The following is a 25,775-nucleotide window of genomic DNA, read 5'->3' on the forward strand; positions in this document are numbered from 1 at the left end:
CATACATATATATATGTATAAAGAAAATACAGGATTGAAAAAATATTAGAGTAGGGAAGGTCTTCCTAAGCCTTGCATAAAATAAATAAGACCAAAAGGAAGAAGACAATTTTGACAACAAAAATTTAAACTTTTGATGGGAAAATAAACCATCAACAAAGTTAAAAAGAGGGCTTCTTCCCTGGTGGCGCAGTGGTTGAGAATCTGCCTGCTAATGCAGGGGACACGGGTTCAAGCACTGGTCTGGGAGGATCCCACATGCCGAGGAGCAACTAGGCCCGTGAGCCACAACTACTGAGCCTGTGTATCTGGAGCCTGTGCTCCGCAACAAGAGAGGCCGCGATAGTGAGAGGCCCGCGCACCGCAATGAAGAATGGCCCCCGCTTGCCACAACTAGAGAAAGCCCTTGCACAGAAACAAAGACCCAACACAGCAAAAATAAATTAATTAATAAACTCCTACCCCCAACATCTTCTTTAAAAAAAAAAAAAGTTAAAAAGAAATACCAAACTTGGAGAAAATACTTGCAAAAATCAATAAGAAAAAGACAATCCAAGAGAAACACAAACAAAGGATATGATGAATGGCTAATAAACACATGAAAAGATGCTTAATGTGATAGGGGAAAATGTATATTAAAACCACCTTAATCTGTTAGCATGTCTAGACTTAGATGAAATCTGACTAGTGTGTGGCGGACTAGCAGCACTCAGCCATCAGCCTCTATAGTTCTTGCCCTCCTCCACACTGACAGGAAGAAGTGCGTGGTCCTCTCATATACTCCCTGCTCCCCCAGACTGGGAAGTGGTATAACAAGGGGAAGAAGCAATAAGCCACAGGAAAGAGGGATCTAAGCCATTTTTTAAAAAATTTATCTTATTGAAGTATAGTTGATTTTACAATGTTTTATTAATTTCTCCTGTATAGCAAAGTGATTCAGTTATACATATACATTCATTATTTTTCATATTCTTTTCCATTATGGTTTATCATAGGATATTGGATATAGTTCCCTGTGCTATACGGTAGGATCTTGTTTATCCATTCCATATATAATAGTTTGCATCTGCTAATCCCAAACTCCCAATCCATCCCTCCCCCACCCCCCTCCCCACTGGCAACCACAAGTCTGTTCTCTATGTCTGCGAGTCTGTTTCTGTTTCATAGACAAGTTCATCTGTGTCATATTTCAGATTCCACATATAAGTGATATCATATAGTATCTGTCTTTCTCTTTTTTTAAAAGAAATTTATTTATTTATTTTTGGCTGTGTTGGTTCTTCATTGCCGCGTGCGGGCTTCCTCTAGTTGCGGTGATCAGGGGCTACTCTTCCTTGCGGTGCACGGGCTTCTCATTACGGTGGCTTCTCTTGTTGCAGAGCATGGGCTCCAGGAGCGCGGGCTTCAGTAGTTGTGGCACACGGGCTCAGTAGTTGTGGCGCATGGGCTTAGTTGCTCCACAGCATGTGGGATCTTCCCAGACCAGGGCTCAAACCCATGTCCCCTGCATTGGCAGGCAGATTCTTAACCACTGTGCCACTAGGGAAGTCCTGTTCTCTCTCTTTCTGACTTACTTCACTTAGTATGATAATCTTTAGTTCCATCCATGTTGCTGCTAATTGCATTATTTCGTTCTTTTTTATGGCTGAGTAGTATTCCATTGTATATATATATCACATCCTCTTTGTCCATTCATCTGTTGATGGACATTTAGGTTGTTTCCATGTCTTGGCTATTGTAAATAGTGCTGCTATGAACATAGGGATGCATGTATCTTTTGAATTATAGTTTTGTCTGGATATATGCCCAGGAGTGGGATTGCTGGATCATATGGCAACTTTACTTTTAGTTTTTTGAGGAATCTCCATACTGTTTTCCATAGTGGCTGCACCAATTTACATTCCCATTGACAGTGTAGGAGGGTTGCCTTTTCTCCACACCCTTTCCAGCATTAGTTATTTGTAGACTTTGTAATGATGGCCATTCTGACCAGTGTGAGGTGATACCTCATTGCAGTTTTGATTTGCACTTCTTTAACAGTTAGCGACGCTGAGCATCTTTTCATGTGCCTGCTGGCAACCTGTATGTCTTCTATGGAGAAATGTCTAACTAGGTCTTCTGCCCATTTTTCGATTGGGCTGTTTGCTTCTTTGTTATTGAGTTGTATGAGTTGTTTGTATATTTTGGAAATTAAGCCTTTGTCAGTTGCATCAATTTGCAAATATTTCCTCCCAGTCCATAGGATGTCTTTTCATTTTGTTTATGGTTTCCTTTGCTGTGCAAAAGCCTGTAAGTATGATTAGGTCTCATTTGTTTATTTTTGCTTTTATTTCTCTTGCCTTGGCAGACTGACCTAAGAAAACAGTATGATTTATGTCAGAGAATGTTTTGCCTATGTTCTCTTCTAGGAGTTTTATGGTGTCATGTCTTATATTTAAGTCTTCAAGCCATTTTACGTTTATTTTTGTGTATGGTGTAAGGGTGTGTTCTAACTTCATTGATTTACACGTGGCTGTCCAGCTTTCCTAACACCACTTGAAGAGACTCTCTTTTCTCCATTGTATATTCTTGCCTCCTTTGTCAAAGATTAATGGTAGGTAATGTGGGTTTATTGCTGGGCTCTCTGCTGTGTGTTCCATGATCCAAATGTCTGTTTTTGTGCCAATACCATACTGTTTTGATTACTGTAGCTTTGTAGTATTGCCTGAAGTCTGGGAGGGGTATGCCTCTTGCTTTGTTCTTTTTCCTCAGGATTGCTTTGGCAATTCTTAGCCTTTTATGATTCCACATAAATTTTAGGATTATTTGTTCTAGTTCTGTGAAAAATGTCATGGGTAATTTGATAGGTAAGCCATTGGATTTTAATGAAATCTGGCTGGCTGAAATCAGTGAGCACCATAAAAGCTGTTATCATCTAGAACTGCGCTGTTCAGTATGGTAGCCACTAGCCACATGTGGCTATTTAAATTCAAATTAAATTATAGAATTGGCTCTTTCAGTCCCACTAGCCACATTGCAAGTGCTCACTAGATACATGTGGCAAGTGCCTAGTATACTGGAGAACTCAGCTATAAGTCGGCCCTCCATATCCACAGGTCCATATCTGCAGATCAAAAATATCTGAAAAAAATTCCAGAAAGTTCCAAAGAGCAAAACTTGAATTTGCCACATGCTGGCAACTATTTACATGGCATTTACATTGTATTAGGTATTATAAGTAATCCAGAGATGATTTAAAGTATACACGAAGATGTACATAGGTTATATGCAAAGACTGTACCATTTTACATAAGAGACTTGACCATCCAAGGAGGTTGGTATCCACAGGGGGTCCTGGAACCAATTCCCTCGGCTACCAAGGGATTACTATAGAACCTTTCCATTACAGCAGAAAGTTCTACTGAACAACATTGATAGGATATTACTATAAACCATAATCTATCCTTCACACAAAGCATAACATCTCAGGAAGATAATTTCTCTATAACTTTTCCTTCATCCATCACTACCTTTCATTTTTGGAAATTATACTGCTGAATGTATTAGCTTATATCTACCAGGAAATCCATCCATATTGTAATCCTTATATTTCCCTCAAATCAACTGTCCCAAGCAATAATTAGGTGCGATCTAGATATGGGTTATCTAGATACGAGTGTTTTCTGGATTCTTTTGAGAGAATACCTTTCTATTAATTCAAAAGGGGCCAGCCTTTTTTTTTTTTTAATCAATTTTTTAAATTTATTTATTTTTTTGGCTGCATTGGGTCTTCGTTGCTGCGTGTGGGCTTTCTCTAGCTGTGGCAAGCAGGGGCTACTCTTCCTTGCGGTGCACAGGCTTCTCATTGCAGTGGCTTCTCTTGCTGTGGAGCATGGCTCCAGACCTACGGGCTTCAGTAGTTGCGGCATGTGGGCTCAGCAGTTGTGGCTCGCAGGCTCAGCCATTGTGGCTCACAGGCTCTAGAGCACAGGCTCAGTAGTTGTGGCACACAGGCTTAGTTGCTCTGCAGCATGTGGGATCTTCCTGGACCAGGGATCGAACCCATGTCTCGTGCCTTGGCAGGCAGATTCTTAACCACTGTACCACCAGGGAAGTCCCCGGGGCTAGCCTTTCTGAATAAAATACCAGGAGATCACTCAGATGTCTCTAGCACAGTTAGAAAAACATCAGGCTCAGAGATAAATTTTCCTGCATTTGGCCTGGTGATGAGCCATTCAAAACCCCCAAAAGCAGCCCAAAAGTCTGGTCAAGATCAGAAACCAGCACTCCCAGGTTTGGTAAGATCTAAGCTGCTGCTACCACCTTGAATAACAGACATTTTTAGGCCAGTACTTCAAAGAGAGGTCTAACAGCCAGGACAACCATCCCCACCAGTGTTCAGACATGAAGGGAAGGAGATCCTAATCTACAGTCCTCTTCTGCCCTCCTGAGGCTAAGAGGGAGGAAGGGTAGAAGTCTGATGCCCACCCTTCCAAAGCAAAGGGAAAATCAGCCCACCAGAATGGATACCTGGCAATGACGAATGGGAAAAGTTACTACTTCTTTCCTCTTTTCTGTAAATTCTTATTCTATAAGGGCCTACAACATTTAGGTACATACTGTCCATATTCCCTGTAAAAAGTAAAGAAAGCCCACAATAGCAGTTTCTACAAAATCCTAAGACATGAAATACACGAAACCAGAGCTGTCTGGCACAGAGCAGCTTGAACTTGGCTTCCCCGCACCGACTTTATAAAGTCCTCAATTCCACACACAGTACACAAACAGTGAAATGCCATGGCTCCCGAAAACAGCTCCATAAAAAGAGAATGCAGTTTTCAAAACCTTGATACCAACACTGCCGCTCAGGGCTTCAGAAGCCTGACCACCTTAAATATTTGTGGTTTCGATCTGGCAGCATCTCTGAAACTAAACACATACACTTTCTCAGTGTAAGTCCGCTCACTGTAACTGCATACCACTTAGGGAACAGGAATTCAGGAGCGCGTACTGTGTAATTAGGCTCCAACACAACTGAGCTTTTGATTTCCTATCTTCATACTTCTGAAAACTCTCTGCTGCTCCAAGTTTGGCAATCCCTCCAAAACCCAGTCAGGTCAGAAGTGTGAAAAGGAGCAACAATGAAGCGACAATTTAAGTTCCATGCTACTGGCAGGTCATAGGACAAACAGCTGGGGACAGAGCTCAGAAGACCTTCTTCCCTCCGGCCCTGGAACAGCCCTAGAATTCGCATGGCGGCAGCAGAACCCTGGCTCTGCAGACCACTCTTTGTACAATGTTTCCATCCGGCAACCTCTGACAACCTTGCAGACTTCCAAATGTATTTTTTTAAGGGAGAACAGCAGCCAAAGATCTCCTCTGGAGCTAGTTTCAAATTGGGCTGAAAGATGCCAGCAGTACAGAACTACCAGTACAAGAGTATTTGAAGGCACTAAGGTCCTCTGGTGGGACTCCTAAAGTAGGTGGATCTTATCCTGATGGGTATGCTCTTTGCCCCTCCAAATGCTCAAAGCAAAGGAAAAAAGGCGGGGCAGTTATCAATGGGAGAGAAAGGCAAAGAGGGGGAAAACAGGTACTGAAAAGCTTGCTTGTGTGCATGCTTGTGCCACATACATGCACACACAGGGTCTCAAATATCTCCTGACCAGAGTTCTGTATGCTTTCTTAAAGGTTTTCCTTAAAATAACTTGAGAAATTCAGTAGAGTCATTTTTCTCCACTGAGAACTTCTACCTTGACTTCCTACAAGAAACTAAATACTGACAATGGAGAAAAGAATACAAGGGTTTTGTAACATTACTTTCACTTCCCTAACAAGGTAAAATACAGAATGCAGACTGAAAACTCCCTTTCTATGTCCTCAAATGAACTGAAATCTTTCACAACTGAGGGACTTGATGCAGCTTCCCATGACCTAGAGACATTTTAAACTTTTTTTTTCTTTTTCCGCTGAGTTGGGTCTTCATTGCTGCGCACGGGCTTCCTCTCATTGTAGCGAGCAGGGCTACTCTTCATTGTGGCGTGCGGGCTTCTCATTGCGGTGGCTTCTCTTGTTGCAGAGCACGGGCTCTAGGTACGCAGGCTTCAGTAATTGCAGCTCGCAGGCTCTAGAGCACAGGCTCAGCAGTTGTGGCACACAGACTTAGTTGCTCCGCGGCATGTGGGATCTTCCCAGACCAGGGCTCGAACCTGTGTCCCCTGCACTGGCAGGCGGATTCTTAACCACTGCGCCACCAGGGAAGTCCCAAGACATTTTAAAGAAAAACTTCCAATTCACCAACCTGACCCCCGATGTGGACAAAACCAGGGACACTCTATCGGGGATGGGAATGGCACCACGTAACAGGAGAATCCTCATCTCCCTCTGATGCCCATGGCTGGCACAGTGTCAGTGTGTCTGGAAGCCATGACTCAGTAGAGCTGGGGTCCTGACTTCCTCCCCTAGCACAATGGTGGATCTCACAGTAGCAAAATAAGAGCAGAAGAGTAAAACATTAGCAGTTGAAATGGCTTCCAATTTTAAGACCAGAAACAAGGTTCAATCAGTAGGCCAAACCAAGGGTGAAACTTTCCCCTTTATGCCCTATCAACCCCATTCCCCAGCCAGTGACCCCACAGGAATCACTCCAGGGCAACGGCTTCCACAAGCTGAACACTTTCTAAGAAATGCAGCATACATGAACACAACCACTCATCAGAAGGCAGACTTACCGCCTCTCCCCATTGTGCTCGAACTTGATTCTGACGTCACTCTGCCAAAGAAATGATAGACAGGTTAGCGGGTTCTCTGGCGTGTGTCACTCCTGCCCTTCCCAGGTAAGCCTCAGGCAGTCCTTTAGCAACCTTAGGCAGACATCCCTGATGGCTCCTGTTAGAGCTTCTCTACCCCGACAGGCATTCCTTTCAATGAGTTCTAACCTCAGCGGCAACAAAGCTCTTGGGACAAGACCCTTTGGTGGCTGCCCCAGCTCAGGTGCTCTGCTCTGACATATCATTTCTAAGTTCACACACTCTCTATTTCCACAACTGGCTCTGGAGTTTCTCCCACTATATCACCACCTCCTGGCCAGCACACCGTTCCTTCTGGGCTGATGTAACTAGACAGAAAAAGAAACCTTAATACTGATACTTCCTAGCTCTACGACCACAACCAAGTTACTTATCCTCTGTAAGTCTTAGTTTTTCCACCTGCAAAGTAGGGCTAAACATACCTAATTCACAGAGTTGCTATGAGAACTAAACGAGCAAATGTAAGTAAAATACCTAATACATAGTAGACATGCACTAAATGGTTGCTGCTGCTACTAATGATTTCCACAATCCTTTCAAGACTGCCCTCAGTGGGAGTAAAGTGGCACTCTGGACAAATACCTTATAATTGTCCCCAGCTCTAGCCTCAATTACCATCATGTGTACCCTATAAGCTCCAGGAGGACAGGGATCATGTCTCTCTTGTTTCTGTAGCTCCAGTGATAAGCAAAGGTAATAGTATATATCTGTGCTTACAATATTTATTAAACGGATTGACTGAAGAATAGAGTTGGGCGTAAGTGTCAGAAATTAAGACGAGGTAGGAGTGTTAGAATGTTAAGGAACAAATCAAGGAGGACGAGAGATACTGTAAAGGGCAAACAAACAACTTGAAGGAGTTAAAAATGACAGGAAAAGGGAGAAGATATTATAGAAGAAAAGAACAGGTACAGGGGAAAAAGAAAACTAAGATAGTCAGGAAACCAACAACTAATAGAGAGGGAGGTAAGAAAGTTCATGGTCAATGAATGAAAATTATACTGAGATTGACAAATTAAAAAACTGTGGCTTGGAAGAAAGAAGAGGGTTTCAGAGTATCTGAAGATGAAGAACACAGAGCAGACAGAAAAGATGACAGAAAAGGGAGAAAGCTGAAAGGTAGGGTGGGTGCACACAGGACTTCCTTTTCCCAAGAGATTGGGAGGCTAGAATTCCCTACCAGTCAAATGAACTAGACTGGTGTTTCTAATTTACACTCTAAAAATTACTGAGGACCCCAAAAAGCTTTTGTTTATGTAGATTATATCTACTGATATTTGCCATGTTAGAAATTAAAATTGAGAAAATTTAGATTTTATTCATTTAAAAATAATTTTAAAACGTTATGTGTTAACATAAATACATTTTAATTAAAAAAACTTTAAAAAAGTGAAGTGAGAGAATGCCAGTCTCTTTAATGCATGGCTTAATAGGGGACAGCTGGATTCTCATATCAGTTTTTGCTTTCAAGCTGTTGTGATAATACGTATTGTGTAGCCTCTGGAAAACTCTACTGTACATTCTTAAGAGTATGAGGGTATAAAGGGCAAGGAACATCTTAGTACTATTATGAAAATAGTTTTGACCTGATGGACCCTTGAAAGGTTCTTGAGAACTTCCTAGGGGTCCTAGAACACACCTTGAGAGTCAATGAATTAAAATATAAGAATACAGCTTCTAACTCACTATTTTAAAGACAGGGAAATGGAGGCTCAAAGAGCTTCATGACCCTGAAAAGCTCACATACTAAACAGTGGACAGCAAAGCTCCCCTGAGGAGCAGGCCTGCGATGTGACAACTTTTCAAAATACAGCCCTGATACAGTCCTTTCATCCTTTGATGTAACATATGGGCCACTTGATCCCATTACTAATAATATGACAACAGTTAACATTTACTGAGGATTTACTATATACTAAGCCTTGCTCTAAGCATGTTACATATATCAATTAAACTAACCCTCACAACAGGTACTATTATTGTGTCTACTTTACAGGAGAACCTAATTTACAATGAAGTTAAACAAGTTCTCTCAAGATTATAATGCTTTAAAAGAAGCTCAGATATGCTGTAACTTAAGTGTCACACAGGCAAGGGAGGTTTATTTTACTCACAGATGCAGGGCTTCAATGGGAGCACTGAAAGAAGGAAACTATCAAAGGATCTTTTGAGACCTTTTCAGAACTCATGGAGAAGATGGAGTAATAATGGAGCCAGCATCAGGAGACCAGGGTAGCGATCATGCAGGAAGCTATGGGGCCTGGGGAACCAGTAGGGGAGGCTCTGGCTGAGGCTGTGCACAGGTGGAGATGGAGGAGGTGGCATGGGAAGGCAGTGTGCCCCCTCTGGTGTGCATTCCAGGTGAGAGAGACTGTGTGTGCACATGCGCGTGTGAACATGAGCACACAAGCAGAAAGGTGAGGCACTGCTGCAGAGAAGTTATCATGGGGCTTCAAGGTTTGCATGAGTGACAGCAGTGTTTTCACTGTCTTCTTTTTCTCCTTCCCCTGAACTACTAAGCAGTTCCCGTGGCAAGGCCTTCCGAAGCACAGTGCCTGCAACACGCTGCCGCATCTGACATGCTGTCTCCAGCTTCCCATGCTGTCTGGTTCCACAACTAGCTCTGGATTATCCCAAGTGCTCACCGCAGTTTGCAGCCCTGTCTGTCCCTGCAGCTGGGTTACCACTCCTTTCACCTCCTCCTGCTCACAGCCCAGCACACCTTGGTGTAGCACTCATTATTATTATATTTTATTAATCGATTCTATTTTTAGAACAGCTTTAGAGTTACAGAAAAGTTGAGGAGATAGAGCAGAGTGTCCATATACCCTTCTCCCCTCTCCACCCCCAGTTTCCCCTATCAGTAACATTAGTATGGTACATTTCTTTTTGTTACAACTAATTAAACAATATTGATGTGCTAAATAAAGCCCATAGTTTATTCAGATTTCCCTTTTTTTCCTGTTGATTAAAAAAAAATTTATTCCTGTTGATTTTTATCTAATTTTTTATAGCAATAAAAAACACATAACATAAAAACACATAACAATAGCTCTCATTCTAAACTGGGACATTATATTTAGATGCACCTATGAAGGAATCCCCTCTGTCCCTTTGTGGGACTGAAGGAACTAAATTTATTTCATCATGGGCCACAATCCAAATACTATTCTACTTGAATTTAGTGAGAAAGGGAACTAAACTTTTGCCTCAAACCACAAATCACTCCCACTCAAGACTAACCTAGCCTGTGATTAGTAAGCAGTGTAAACAAAGATGCCTAGCCTTCTGAATCCCTTGTCTGATGTGGCTACAGCCTTTCCAGAGCAGGATGCAGGCTTCCATGTACCACATGGTATGCCCAAATCTGCCAAGTTCCTAAATCTGAGTGACCCCTGTCAGGCTGACTAGAATAAGCCATGGATAAGAAAGTTCAGATAAAGCTAACTAGATTCAATTCCTTCCTGCCCACCATCCTCCTTGCTCCTCTGAGGCATTTCGCACTGGTAGCCGCGTCCTCTGTCACAAGGTTCTCTCCTCTTGCCTCTGTGACTCTATCCCAAGCCAGGGAACCTGCCACCACTCTAACCACTTCTGCTTCTTTGCTGGTTCCTCTTCCTCATGCCTTCTCACACCCCTCCCCCAACATGTAACTGTGCCTCAATGTTTGGACTTCTGGCCTCTGGATTTCTCTCCCTCTTCTCACATCTTCCCCTCGGCAGGAATTAAAAAATCAGGCAACCTATAAATAGAAGATTCCCAAATCTCTATGTCCAGCCCCAATTTCTCAAGCGAAACCTCATCTGTCTGCCACAGATATAAGGCAGATAAGTCATTGTGAGGAATGCAGCACTAGAGTCAAACTGTCTGGCTTCAAATCCTGGCTCTATAACCTCCTTGTTGTAACCCTGAACTAATCTCTCTGTGACTCAGTTTCCTCATGTGAAAATAGTGACAGTATCTATCTCATGGAGTTATCAAAATAATTAAATGAAATAACTGGATAAAGATATGAGAAAAGTTCCTGACACATAATAAGTGCTCAAAAAATGGTAATACAGGTCCTTTAGCCAAAATCCTTGGGGCCGAAAGTGTCTCAGAAAGCACTTTCGGATTTAGAGAGGTAGTGGTATGTGTTCTGTATGTTAAGTGATGCCCCTCCAGGGGGAAGGTGTCTGGGCAGCACTCCATGGCAGAGCAGAACGCTCACAGGCATTCCGTGCACCCCTCTGCGCTGCTTGGCCTCTCCTGAAGTTAGTTTGGGATTTTGTAACTACTTCTGACCAGCAGCTGGGAACAAAGTTGAGTTCTACACTCTCTTCCCTGGCAGCCACGTGTGCCAGGTCAATGGAGCCACCTTCAATCAGGGTCCTTAAGTGACTGTGGGGAACACTGTCCCCCCTTCCCTGTGCTGGCCATATCTGTACAGTCACTAAGATTTAGGGTTTACCTGTTAAGAGCAAAAGCTAGTTTTTGTATTGAAAAGTATGAATATTCACAATTAGTCAAATAAATAAAGACTGTAAATAGCCCTGTATCCATTCAGGCCAAGTTTTGTTGCCAAATGAATTTGCTGCAAATTTAAAAATAAATAAATTTTTAAAAACATCTTTTAGTTTGCAGTACTTTTTGGATTTTAGAGTTGCAGATAAGGGATTGTGTACCTGCAAAAGCAATATACACACATACCTCTCAGAGTATCACTGTAGTCGCAAACTCAACCTAGCCATGTGGGTCTGCATCAACTACCCTCCCGAACTAGTCCCCCTTCTCAGTGTTGCCATTTCTAATACTGGCTACAGGCTCAAACCTCTGAGTTCTGCTTGATTCTTTCCTTCTTTTCCCTTTCTCACAGCCAGACAGCAAGTTCCAATTCTCCCCTCCAGGGACTCCAGTATGAGACTCTGCTTCCCATTCTCTCAGTTGTCACTCTCGGAGCCCCTTTCCCCTCCTGAATTCCTGAAGCAGCCTCTGTACTTCTCAGCTCCCCCCTTCCAGCACATTCTACATTCCTCCACAGTTTCAGTCATCTTAACCACCGCTTTCACCACATCCCTTCTTTGTTCAAAAAGTAATCAGTGATACCCATGGCCTATGGAATAAAGTCTAAGTTCTTTACTGTCATTCAAAGCCCTCTGGAATGTAAGCTCACTCAGTTTACCTAATCATCTCACACCGTTTGTTCTCAAAGGGAACCCTCTCTCCAGCCAGATCAATGCCCACCCTATTTCCTGAAATATGCCATATTCATTCCTTCCCCTAGGCCTTTAATAATTCAGCTTCCCAACCCGGAGTGCCACACTTCCTCCTTTCCACCTAACTAAACTCTTATACATCCTTCACTGCCTGGTTCCAGTGCCACCTCCTCCAGAAATGACTCCATAACTCCTTCGGTCCAAGTTTGTCTTTTACTCTCCTGGCCTCCTGTGGCTCTCAGTATCTGTACCATGTATTTAGGCATAGTCACATAGTACCTTAGTTTCTTTTTTTTTTTTTTTTTTTTTACATATTTCTCATAAGACTGCATGATTCCTAGGGTACAGGGAATATAACTTATATTTCTTTGTCTAAGAAGGTTGAGTATAGGCCCATGTTGAACTGAATGGAGAGGTGCCACAGCTGCTGAGAAAGAAGTGCCAGTACAAAAATTCAGATCTAGGCAGGTTCAAGTCCCCTGCCCACCAGAGCTAATTTGGTGAAAGGAAGAGTGAGAGCATGCCCAGGCCTGGCTGCAGGCCTCCAGGCTTAGCTACAGATTTGGGAACTCAGGGGGCAATAGGAGTAACCAATGATACCAAACTTAAGCAGACATGACCTTCTCAAAGTTTGAACTCAACAACTGGATATGTAACCCAAGAAGACTCCGAAGAATTCAAAAAAAACCTTTATTAAACAAAGGCTTGTGAACCTCTGACCTGGCAGAGGTCCTGGCCAGCCCGTGTCTCCGGTGCCCTCTCTCTGACTCTGCAATGCTCCCCCTCCCTGTAGTTGCCATATACCTTTGGCTCCCACATCTCTGGCACTGGAGTCCTTACTTTGCCAAAGAAAGTAAATAAATGAGAAGAAAAGAGCAACAAAAATAATTTTATTTGTGTGACTCAGGAAAGTCCTAAGAGATCAGCGGAAGAGGTGATTATAAAGCAACCTTCTTCCCTACCCTAATTCTTTCTATATCCCCAGTCCTAGCATTGTGCCTGGCATGCAGCAGGGGCTCAGTGAGTATCTGAATAAATCAATGATGAAATCGTGTATTAGTTATTTACTGCTAGTTAATAAACTATCACACACAAAAAAGGAAGCTTCTTACAAAACAGAATATGAGGCTTGTATATTGCATTATGTTTTATTTTCAAACTAGCCAGCCTATCTTATCAACAACCCATGAAAGAGAAAGGAAGTCCTCAAGAGTCAGGTCTATCACAGTAAAAGCAAAAGACAGTCTGCTCAATCACTGACCCTGTGGAGGAACAGCTCCTAGAATTCTCCTCCTCTGTAACTGATAGCCAAGAGCCTGCCCTTCTAGCACCTGCTATGAAGAAAGCAACTTTTCCATTCTTAAGCACCCACTAGTGAACATCTGGAGGGTCAGACCCAGACCCTGGGCTCTGTTCAAGCCTCTACCTACCACCGTGATAAGATTCAAGGGAAACAGGAATCCATGGTAATAAGGATTCTATTTTTTCTTCTACTGGGACTTTCATATACCGGGTTAGCTTCCTAAGTCTGCAAAGGACCATCTGATATATAGTAATGTCAATCCAATAAAGGTAGAAAACCTTAACCCTTTCAGTTCCATGACAATCTGCATACTTCTGGTTAGATGCTTTCACTAGCGCTCATACCCACAATGCCCGAACATTAACAGAAGTGATGTAGTCACTACCACTTTACACCTGTACCTTGTTTTACAATGTATAAAATCTTTTGTATTCTGTCTATGATCTTACAACAACTTTCAGAGGTAGACACTATGCCTGTATTTTCAGATGGAAAAACTGAGGTTTAAAAAGGTTATCAGACTTACACATGGTAAAATTACTGTGACCGGGAGTCAGAAGATCTGGGTTTGCTTCCTGGCTCTACTTAATATCTTTGCATAAGCACTTTGTAAACTTTAAAGTATTACACACATGCTTACAGTTTAGCTTATAGTTGTTGTTATTGCAGTTAACTGTTGCTGTTGGAAGCACTCTCTAAACTGTAAGATCCATGTTAATGGATTATTAACAACTCAATGACTTCTGGGCCAGTGCTCCTTTCTCTACACTAAGCTGTCGCCCTCACAGAGAAATAGCACCTGTTGATAAAGCACTGTTAGTTGATGACTGCTAAAGGGTCTGCCCTTCATGACCTATAAAACCATCCACAGGCCCCAGCTGAGGATGTGCCACACATGTCTAAGAACATGCAGCCAGCTCTAACTGGCTGTAGGCTTCCAGGGACCTAATGTCCAGGTGGGAGAATACAGAGAGCACAGATCCTAACTCTTAGCAAATAGTTGAATAACCAAACGCCTCATACCCCTGTACTTCCGTAGCTGCTCAGAATGCTTAGTTTTTCTCAAATGTATTCTCTTTTTCAATTAATTGCCTAGCTTGTTTACTCAGGGAAGAGGATATCTGAAGTCTTGCCAAGCAGAGGTATTAAATTATGATTTCCCGTTCTTCCAGGCCTCAGCCCCCAAACGATTCTGTCAGTGAACCCCCAGTTCCTGTGGCATTCCTTGCTGTGCCAAGCTTGAGCCCCATGAGGCTATGCCAATCTCAGCCCTGCCATTCTCACTCTGAGGCACTGCTTGCCTCTGCCAACATCATTCCATCCCTGAACAAACCACCTTTCCTGGTGGCCAAAACACTCGGGTACTTTCAACTGGGACTCTGCAATTTGAATCTTTAGCCCAATTTGACATTTCTTAGACCAATTTGGCATCTCTTAGCCCTTTAAATTAGGTTTTGATCTTTCAGTCCTCTCTCCTCCTAAGCATGGACCTTCTGACAGAAGAATTGCTACTGGAGAAAACCGTTTAATCCTATCCTAGGCCCAAGCAAACAAAAACAAGAATTTTTAAAAAGGGAATTCACTGTGTAAACTGTAAAGTCCTACATTAACAGATTATTAACATCTCAAGACTCAGGCTGGGCTCTTTTCATTACATTGAGCTGTAAATACTTCTCCCCCTAAATGTTCCCACCATCCCCATCTCACCCCATCCTTCCTTGGAAATGCAATCACTGAGACTCTCTCTCCTGCTTTCACGATTTTGCTGAAGACTATTTCTCCTGGTCAGAAGCTGAACATCTGCTATACTTCCCAGGAGAGACCATTCTACAACCTTGACTTTATTAAGGGGGAAGCTATTTTGACGTTTTCATTGCCCTTTTACCCAATATTAGCATAAAACTTTGAGCTTCCATTTCTAAACAGCCATGCTAGTTCCAAGCTTCATATTCCCCCCAGATCCCCATGCCCCCTGGAATAGACGCTTAGCTGGGATTCCCACTGATGAGCTTATCACAACGTATAGAAACTCATGACCTGTGTGGTGGAACGAATGTACCAAGGAGATGTGCACATCTCCAAGCATGTACTTAATTTCTTGCCCAACAAATCAACAGTCCCTTATACAGTATATAAAGTTGTGCTATCCAAGACAATAGCCATTAGCCATATGTAGCTATTTAAATTTAAATTTATTAAAATTAAATAAAATTTTAAATTCAGTTCCTCAACTACACTGGGCAGTACAAATATAGAACATTTCTATCACCACAGAAGTTTACTGGACAGCACTGATAGAGGTTGCTTATGAATAATACTGTTGTGAGAAATGGTGACAGCACACAGGTAATGAGTAACCAGTGCTCCCTGCAAATCCACTAAAACAATTTGTCCAGGAAATGAATTCCACACTCTTCCAGCACTAGTAGATTTAAAATCACATTTTAGCTTTAACGGGTAATTTTGTTCCTTACCAAAAATTTCTTTTTCTCACTGGCCCCTGCACATGAGCTTGTAGTTACTGTGGGGCTGTTCAGAAGGGCTGAGCTGCTGCTGTTGTGTTTTTTCTTTAAAAGCAAAAAAACTGAGGTTAATAATTTGTATCCTTCATGCAACAGAAAAAGTTTGACGATATTCAAGTAAACCGTGGGTCCAAAGAGCTAGTACCGCTTGTTAAGATTATTTCCTCTATACTAGTCAATCCTTTTCACAGGCTTCTACCTTCATAACCACTGCCTTCACCCCAATAACACAGCAGCAGGCATGGTAAAAGATCAGGATTTTTCTTATAATAGCTTTTAGGCCTAAACAGGATTCCTAAAAGGTAATCTCCCTTCAAGGAATGATCAGAGACCACTCCACCCCTCCTCTTCTCCGCAGAGTCCATTTAGGTCTTCCAACTCAAGAAAGCTTCCCCTTTTCACCTACTAACTGACATCCACGCTAATAGTCCCATTTGGAGAAAGATCAGCTGACTGGAGCAGCGTTAACAAGCACACTCTACATAGGAAGACAGGAAGGAAAGTGAGGTCATTAGGCTCAAGCCTGGGGGAGGGGATTCACTTCTGGTAAAATGCTCCTTCCAAAAGCAGCTTTGAATAGAAGTGAGTTACAGCAAGTGAGAACCCACACAATTAGAATAATGTATGAAAACAGTACAAGAATGGGCCTTATTCTGTTGTTCCCCTAGTTCTGTAAGGTAAACACAAAAAATAAAAGCAGCTTTCTAAACTATTCCTTATGTTACAACTGAAACAAAAGGACTTCGGGTCCCTAGTTTTCTTAAAGGCAGGAAATACTCTGGGAGGCTATATCTAGCCAACCTCAGACAGAAAAAGTTCTAGCCCCTTATACTTTCTCCAGGAACCAAGAGCACTTCTGAAGAATTGGTAGACAAGGTGCAAATGAGGAGAGAGAAGATTAGCTGATAACGAAGAAAACCACAAGGAAGGATATCATCAAACACACCAAACTCGGCCATCTGATACCCACCAGGAAGGAAAGCTCCCCGTCACTCACTCCTCTCTGTGGGCCAAAGGGCCTAGGCAACAGGGAGGTCAGTGACACTGGAGGTGAGAAGAAGGTTCTCAACAGCGCACAACTTTAAATGTTAACAAAATAGAAGCTGTTTTCCTAAAGAAGCACACAACTCTCAATAAAACAGGCACTCTCAACTACCTGAGTTAATGGGGGGAAACAACTGTAAACAATAACAAAATCACTCATTGTTACTTTCAGAATATATATGATGTTTTATTAAATAAATTTCCCTTCCTAACTACATTTTAAATAAACCAATACTAAAATTAATTAATTTTTTCTGAGTATATACTGTAAGATAGCTAAAAAGTTTCTGAATTAGGGATCGTGAATCTGGATAAAATATTTGCCAAATGATCAGTAAAGGAAAAAGTATATGAATACTGTCCCCATAATTAGTGAAGAAATTATTCTAACTCCCTACAGATGAAACAGTATTTACAAGGTGAGATGCACAAGGCATTGGGACTCCAGATCACAACCCACACCTGGTTAGTACATATCACTTACCATTTAACAGACTTAAGGGAAGGGACCAATAGCATTCAAGCCTGTATCAGAGTATCATTGGCTTCTCACATTATTTCCCACCTGAAAACCCCTCCCCAACAAATTTAGTTAACAGCCATGGCCGCACACACCTGCCTATTTGGGTGACCCGTTTCTTTGTTCTTCATGGTCTCATATCCAGGCACCCGGGGACGTCGGCTCATCTGGAGGGCCACCAGATCCTTCATGATTGAGTTCAATGCCTCCTGTTCGTCTGCAAAGAAAGAGAGCACATGGGCTAAGGTACTTTAATACAGACCACAGACGTACTTTCACAAATTATATAACTAATACTCAGGGAGTTCTGCCCAGGTGAGAGACCCTGTAACTATAATCACATGAATTTGCTACCTGTGAAAAGTAGATAACTGAGGTCAGACTATGGCAATTTGAATTTTAATGGATTCTTAACAGCTCTCCAATCAGATTTCTGGCAGCAATATCTACCAGTTCACTGGGGGCAAGGGAGGTGTTCAAACAGACCAATTCTTCCAGTGCCAGAGAAACTCAACCAGGAAAAATAGATGAAAAGTTGGAGTGAAGAACAACAAAGCACAGTGTAGTAGGGTACTGAGTGAAGATGAATTCATGGAGAGCTGATTATGGGACACAGTCAGTCAGACTTATTCCTAAACTATCGTACACAGGAGAGCATATTTAAAAGGTACCAAACAAGGACCTCAGGTCACTGCTTTGAACAAAAGTTGTTTTACAAGCCTAGCCTCTGAATGCCCCCTCCCAACTCTACAATTTTATAGGCCTTCTGCTTCCCACAGGGAAGTCAAAAGGCAGTTCTATTGTTTTTCTTCCCTAACTCACCAAGCAATGCATTGTCTCTGCCTTACTGGTATTACTTTTAATCCCCTTTCTTGACATAGCATAGATCACTACAGTTCTCATGCAATGAAGACAACTGGCCAAAACCCGGAACCTAAACCAGCCCAATTCCATGTTTTGCAAAATCCTCCTAGGTCCTTCAAGAGATCCTTGTCTACTCAAATAGCACTGGGGAGTTGAAAATAAATCTGCTGATCTGCAAAGAAACATGAGGAATGAGCTGTTACACTTGCTTTAGTGACAAATGAGTCACTTAGGGACTTGGGGCACACCTTAAAAGAAGTACAAGACTCCACCCACAGAGTGTGCCTATCTTCTGCGCTTTATCACTGTCCCTTGAAAATACTCTAATATCCTGTGGAAAGGAAAGAGCAGCATGGAGTATAGGAAGTAAAGCGGCGTTATTTGCCTCTCCCCTCTTCCTAAACCAAATCTGCTCGGGTGCCCTACATGCCCTCTGAGGAGATGCAGCAAAGGAAGGAGAAGGGTGCCCCTGAAGAGATTTTTGTCTGCTCAGAAAAGTAAAATTAGATTTAAGACTTGAAGGAAAAACACCAGTAGAGTAGCTTCCCAACTAATTCCACTTCAAAATATATACAAAAGTATGAGAGTGATATAGTTGTAGTATGACAAGAATGAGGTAAATGAGATAACGAATGAGGAAGTGGGTGTCTACAGAAAGACATTTGTCAAAATTAAAACACAGGGCTTCCCTGGTGGCACAGTGGTTGAGAGTCCGCCTGCCGATGCAGGGGACACGGGTTCGTGCCCCGGTCCGGGAGGATCCCACATGCCGTGGAGCGGCTGGGCCTGTGAGCCATGGCCGCTGAGTCTGCGCGTCCGGAGCCTGTGCTCCGCATCGGGAGAGGCCACAACAGTGAGAGGCCCGCGTACCACACACACACAAAAAAAATTAAAACATACATCCCATCAATTATTTTATACTTTCTCACAATTTACCTATAGGCTCCTTAAAGGGAACTTGCTTGGTTTTTGTTTTGTTTTTTAACCTCCCAACCAAGATTTTAAAACTAGAGCATAACATCTAAGCTAGGATGACTAGATTATATATATGTATAACATATATATAGGCTTATATATTAAATTGGCTTATATATCATTAAATATTATATATGTATAAATTTATTGGGCCAACTGTAACAGTAAATTGGGGTCATTACGATTATGACTAGGTGGGTGTTTTCTGAGGAACATCCAGTGATAGTCCTAACAGCAGAATGCATATAGTTTTCTGTATCAAGGTAACCAGCCTTAGAATTGAGAACTTCAGTTGTCTCAACTCAGATACTGAAACAAGATGGATGTGAATATACACACACAGACACACGCACATGCTTTCCAAGTCAAATCCATGACAAGTATGACCAAAGAAATTGTTTCTAATTCTGTATAAGATGATGCTATTATAAGAGCTGGTTTATCAGGTTGACAAATTCTGTTTCCAGGAAGCTAACCAATTCCTGGCATTACTTAATGGATAAGAACTTGTTTGGTAGTTCCAGTGGTGAGAACACACTAGAGGAATGGTTTGGTTCTATCTCTTGAAATCTGGGGCAACTGACCCAAGTGAAACAAAGTAATAGAATCTGATTTTGTGTCAAAGTTGCATATATTTCTAGAGGCAAACGGGTTCTTTTTTTAAAAAATAAATTTATTTAGTTATTTTTGGCTGTGTTGGGTCTTCGTTGCTGTGTGCAAGCTTTCTCTAGTTGCGGCAAGCGGGGGCTACTCTTCATGGCGGTGTGCAGGCTTCTCACTGCAGTGGCTTCTCTTGTTGCGCAGCACAGGCTCTAGGTGCACAGGCTCAGGAGTTGTGGCGCACGGGCTTAGCATGTGGGATCTTCCCAGAACAGGGCTCGAACCCCTGTCCCCTACATTGGCAGGCGGATTCCTAACCACTGCACCACCAGGGAAGCCGTGGTTCTTAAACTGATACTTCAAACTGAGGACATGGATAAAGACAGGAAGCAAATCGAGTGGTTCTTTTAGGCATTTCTTCCTGGATTGGGATTTTAACTGAATTATCTGTGCTATTGTACTCTTTCCTTAAAAAATAAAAACAAACAAACAAACCTTTTAAAAACAAATAGCAGCTTTCTTAGAGTGCAGTAGTCAGTTATATGGACTTTGGAGTCAGAAAGACCTGGCTTTAAGAGGCCTTAAACAAATTACTTATTCTCCCTAAACCTCAATTTCCTAATCTGTAAAATGGAGATAATAAAAGTATCATTACACAGAGCTGCTGTGAAACTTAAGGGAAAAAACAAACAAACAAAAAACCTTACAAATTATTCCTCATGGTACCTAACACTTAGTAATGCTGAAAAAAATGCTGGCTATTATTATTAGCAATGGAGAAAAGGTTAATGGAGGCCACAATCTATCCTAATATTTAGTTGTATTTCTGAATTTTTATTATTAATCATTAACAATAACCATTTACTGAATACCTATCATGTATTATACATTAGACAGTTTTGAAAGCTACTTTAAGGTATTCAAACTCTAGGGGTAAAAAGACAAAACACACAAATACAAGGTTACACAAATAAAAAGACTGAATTAGACAAGAAACAAACCAGAATACATAAACACATGTGTAAAAAAATTTTTTTACAGTGTGAGTAGCAAGAGATTATATAGATGATTTTACAGAATAAAGAGTTTTCCAGAAATGCAAGCTGTACCAGCTATGCAAGAGAGCTTTACAAATAAACTGAGGAGAAGGACATGAAAGCAAGTGAGCAGTGGAGGAAAAGAAAAGGTCAGGGACTGATCCTCAGTGAACAGTAATGCCATCAAGTAGAGTAGGAAGAAGGTGTGCTGGCACAGAAGCCTTTAAGAGGATTGGGAAAAAACAAGAGTGACACCACAGAAGCTCAGACCAAAGAATAGCAGGGGCACGCAGAAGCCAGGCAGGTCCAATAGGGTAGTAGAGGCAGAAACAATTTTACAGGGAACAGAGAAGCTGGAGATTAAAAGAAAATTGGAAGTAGCGGAAATCAACAATTCATTTATGAACTTTACACGTGAACAAGTTGAGGCAGAGGTAATAGTATGCTATAACCTTGAAAAGATTTCCGAAGGATGGGGGTGGTCTGACACACTTAAAAGCTACCAGAAAGAAGCACAGAGGAAGAAGTTAACTCTAGAGATTAGGAGGTCAAGGATCTAGGGGTGAGGAATATTCATAGAAAAAGAAAAGAAGGGATCTATGAAACAAGGTCTACAGTTCAGGCTTAAAAAGTGGAAGCTCTTCAGCAGTCTCAAGCAGACAGCTATCCATAATTATCCAGCGGCGTGTACTTTTCCTTCTCCCCATACCCTGACCTAAGGCATGGGGGCTGCCAGGCAACACACTTCTCTCTCATTAGTCCCAGCAGGAAGTCACTCTTCCAGACTGAGCTATTACTTCTATCTAAAAGCAGGGTCCTAAGGCACTCCCATTTACAAATTCCCTTGGTTTAAAACCCAGAAAAGTTTCCAGAAGCAACATGTCCTTCGATAAACATTGTTGTCCTGCATGATGCCAGACACTCACTCTTTTCCATATATACAACCCCCAAATTTAATCTTTGTTTTCATTTAACAAACTACTTCTTCACCTTGCTCTACCCAACTCTGCCAGATCATCTGATCACACTGCTCACTCAGGAGATCCTGTGCTTCAGAGTGTCTGTGAGTCAGATTTTACTATCTTACTGTTCATGACATGTTACATACTCGCACTGCCTCCACCCTCTCCATACCTGGGCAAACATCATTTCATAGTAAGTATAAGCAAAAGGTCTGATCCTCAATTCACAAGAAACATTTTTCCTTTTTCCTTCAAGGCCCTGGTTGAATCTTCGCTAAATCTCAAAGTCAAATTCTGGTGTTTATTTTTCTGTTTCTGGGATATAACTGCCCTTCAATATTAACTGATGACTTAAAATTAAAAAATACATATTACAAAGTAAGCTATTGCTTCCTCGTAAAAATCAATATATCACCATATTTTATTTTAATGGTTAATGAAATTAACCTTAGAGGTCTGAGGACTATAGGATAATGTATGTCAATCCCAAAACTACAGAATTGATCTCTCCCTCCTATGTACCTTTACAGTTTTGATGAAGTACCTATAACACCTCATTGCACTGATTTGTTTACATGTTTTTGGTTCACCTCACCTAACTGTAACTTCTTAAACACAGGATACATGTATGTACAGGGCCTAACACTATATCTGACACATAAGAGATGCTCAATAAATGGGCAAAGAAAAAATGGATAGCTTACATAGTCAGAACCAAGAAAACTGCTTCTTCCTCTATGTATTCCCCTAAGTAATGCTAAGTTGGACTGATACTTTTTACAAATGCCTAAAATTCAGTTTTAAAAACCAATCATCATTTTGTAAAGTATCAGAAATCTAGTCGTGACATAGCCATGTTGATTCATTAAACTGTGATCCCAATTTCAATCAAAACAGTTGCTAACGATTTAGAGTATACACAGGTGGTCAGATTCTAGCTTGGTCTAACTGGGAGCTCCCAACAGACTTGAAACCCTAGAGACACAAGGCATCTGCAAATCACAACGATTCTGACTTCAAACCAAGTTATCAAACCAGAACCACAACATCCTAAATCCTATACTCAGTTCATGATCGTTTCCAGTAACATTTCCAAGTTGTTGCATATTTTTCAGTAATACTTCCCACTAAATTTTAGATTGCATTTATAGACTCCAAATAAACACTAGTAAATTAATCTTAGGTGTTATTAACAGCATTTGCCACTATAATTACTAAAACTAGGAGAGAATTTTGGTGTGACCAAGAAAAAATGACCAGTCAAGCCCAAATTTTTCTTTATAACCACATAGTATCAAAGCCAAAAAAAAAAAAAAAAAAAGACTATTTCCTATTATTTACAAGGATAAGTGTAATTTCCACTAGAAATTTACTGGGGCTAACAGCCAATACAAAATCTGACCTCTTTTCATTACCAACCCAAGTTGTCAAACAAGCTTGAGTCTGGGGCTTAGAACAGCTCAGGAAAATATGACTATTAACCAAGGAACCTGCAGGGCAGGAACTCAAATTAGTTTTAGTCCTTTTCTCACTGGGCTGGAGTTTAACAAGTATAATAAAAATATTAATAAGTCTATGCTTCTCTCTTATTACCCCTTGAATTTATTTAGGACTGCATGCAGCAACTAAAGCATACTAACCTGGGAATTTGATTTTTCATCATTTATGTCACCAAAATGGAAAGTAGTATTTAAGAGAGACTCTGTGTGTGTGTTTGTACGTACATGCTTGCTGAGCCCTATACAAAGCAAACTAAAGGCCAGGTTCTAAGAGAATTCGGTATCAGCTCTAATTGCACGTCAAGGTCATCTACTAAAAGGAAACCCAGAATGGTATGAGGGGAGAGTGCTGAAGAAAGCCAGGCAGTGGTTCTTAAATCAGCTTGCCTAATATACTGCAACCACCAGGCAAGTTAATTCTCCCCTCACTGTCTCACTTTCTTCATGTAAAACCTGACATGGGGACAAATGAGAAGACACTGAGTTTTTGGTCCTTTTTCGTTTGGGGCTCTGGACCCTACCTATATAGTTCCTTTCCTCCTCATTATTGTCTCTCCATATACTCACACACTTAAACTTTTTGAATTTTTTTTTTTTTTTTTTTTTCAGTACACGGGCCTCTCACTGTTGTGGCCTCTCCCATTGTGGAGCACAGGCTCCGGACGCACAGGCTCAGCGGCCACGGCTCACGGGCCCAGCCCGCTCCGCGGCATGTGGGATCCTCCCGGACCGGGGCACGAACCCGCATCCCCTGCAATGGCAGGCGGACTCTCAACCACTGCACCACCAGGGAAGCCCCTGAAAATATCTTGAAATGTGAAAACAGGCTGACATCTATTTTATTTCTAGGGATGCAATGCAGTCAACGCATCTGGACACTCTAATTGATTTAGCAGTTGAGAAAGTGGGGAGTAGGTCTGCACACCCTCAAGTATTTCACACTCCCCTTTGGGACTTAAGACTGTCCCCGCAGGACAAAAAGGAAAGACTTAGAAAGATTATAGCAAATGTAGGCTCACAAATCAATTCAAAGATTTAGTTCAATCATCAAATTCCAGAACACAAAATAAATGTATGAAACCTGGGGAGGACAAGAAGAATTACATGCCCCATTTATAGTAAATGTTCAATCAGTATTTGGTGAATTATGTATTTAAATACCAGGCCTCACTGGGTTCCTTTTCTGCTTACTGTCACAGACTTTTCCTAGAAAAGCAAGCACTTCTGAAGTAAAGCATGGGAAGGAAACAGTAAGCCCAGCAAATGAACAAACCCATCTCTTACTGTATGAGGGGCAGTATGGAACAGAACAAGGTAATTCATTCAAAGCCAAAGTGTAAAGATGGGCCGCAAAAGAATATCTGCCCCATGTGACACAGCAAACATTTAACCCCCTACAGAAACGACTTGACCTTGCTATAGGGCAAATCAAATATTAACGTTCCCTCTTCACAGATGCAATCAATGGCCGTGCAAATGATCTTTTTACTGACTTTTACCCCTTGATTATTTATGACAATACCAAATACTTTACAAAACTTGCCATTGCAAACAACAGTATCAAAATAACTGATCCAACAAGAGAAGCAAAGTACATCTAAAATGTTATTTGCTACTTAATCTAGTCCAATAGTCATCTGGTAAATTACCAAAAAGGACATGAAATATAATTCAGTTCAAATGCTGCGTGTGGAAGACATTAAAGCTTTTCTTAGATTACATCTTCACAAGAGAAGTTGCAAATATCGATTAAAAAGGAAATGATTTCATAGAGGTTCTTTTGTGTAGTGAATGTTTCTTTCTTTCAAAAGTTACATAATTTCAGGGATACAGTTAGATTAAAATAATGGATGTAAAACACTACAAGATTTTTCGAAAGGTAGGATGTGTATTATAACTGGCAGCCCGCGACCAATTCCTAACCTCCAGCAATATGCGCGCAGCTCGCATTTCTCAACCGCGCGGTTGATAACAGTGATTGCCGTTTTAATCACCTCCCAACCTATCTCCCTGCACGCCCTCCCCCCTGCGCTGGGGCGCGCACAGGGCTCGAGAGCAAGCCCCGGGAACTCTCACAGGCCAGCCTGTGTGAGCAAAGGGAAGGAAATGACACAGGCAGGAAAAAAAAGCAAATCAAGGAAAAGACACAACAGCAGCTGGGCCTGCACCAGCCTCCAGCCCGGGCCCCACACTGCGCTCGCGCTCCCCCGCCCTCGGGCTCGCGGTCCGGCTCGCTCGGCCCGGAGCGGGCTGCCCCGCCGAGCATGGGCCCTCGACCCGCCGCCGCTTCTTTGGGATGCGCCGGCCGCGCGGCCCGGAAGGAGGCTGCCGAGTGGGCTCCGTCGGCCGGGGCCGCCCCGGGGGGCCGAGAAGCCAGAACCCCCGCCCGGGCCGCGGAGCCGCTAAGCCGCGAGCAGGGCGGGCGGGCGCCGGCGGTCCGCAGTCCCGGCCCGGCTGGCTGTCCAT

General features: G+C 42.1%; 1 protein-coding gene across 1 annotated transcript in view; it reads right to left on the minus strand.

Moving 5' to 3' along the window:
- The window catches only part of MAP3K3 (mitogen-activated protein kinase kinase kinase 3), a 60,318-nt gene extending 34,543 nt beyond the window's left edge, over positions 1–25,775 (minus strand). The window contains exons 1-4 of the mRNA XM_065897959.1: positions 25,478–25,775; positions 17,468–17,589; positions 15,761–15,853; positions 6,711–6,751 (exon numbers count right to left, since the gene is read on the minus strand). Coding sequence (XP_065754031.1) covers positions 6,711–6,751; positions 15,761–15,853; positions 17,468–17,589; positions 25,478–25,775 — 554 coding nt within the window. The remainder of the gene's footprint in view (positions 1–6,710; positions 6,752–15,760; positions 15,854–17,467; positions 17,590–25,477) is intronic.

This window comes from Phocoena phocoena, chromosome 19 (assembly GCF_963924675.1).
Source record: "Phocoena phocoena chromosome 19, mPhoPho1.1, whole genome shotgun sequence".
Classification (NCBI taxonomy): domain Eukaryota; kingdom Metazoa; phylum Chordata; class Mammalia; order Artiodactyla; family Phocoenidae; genus Phocoena; species Phocoena phocoena.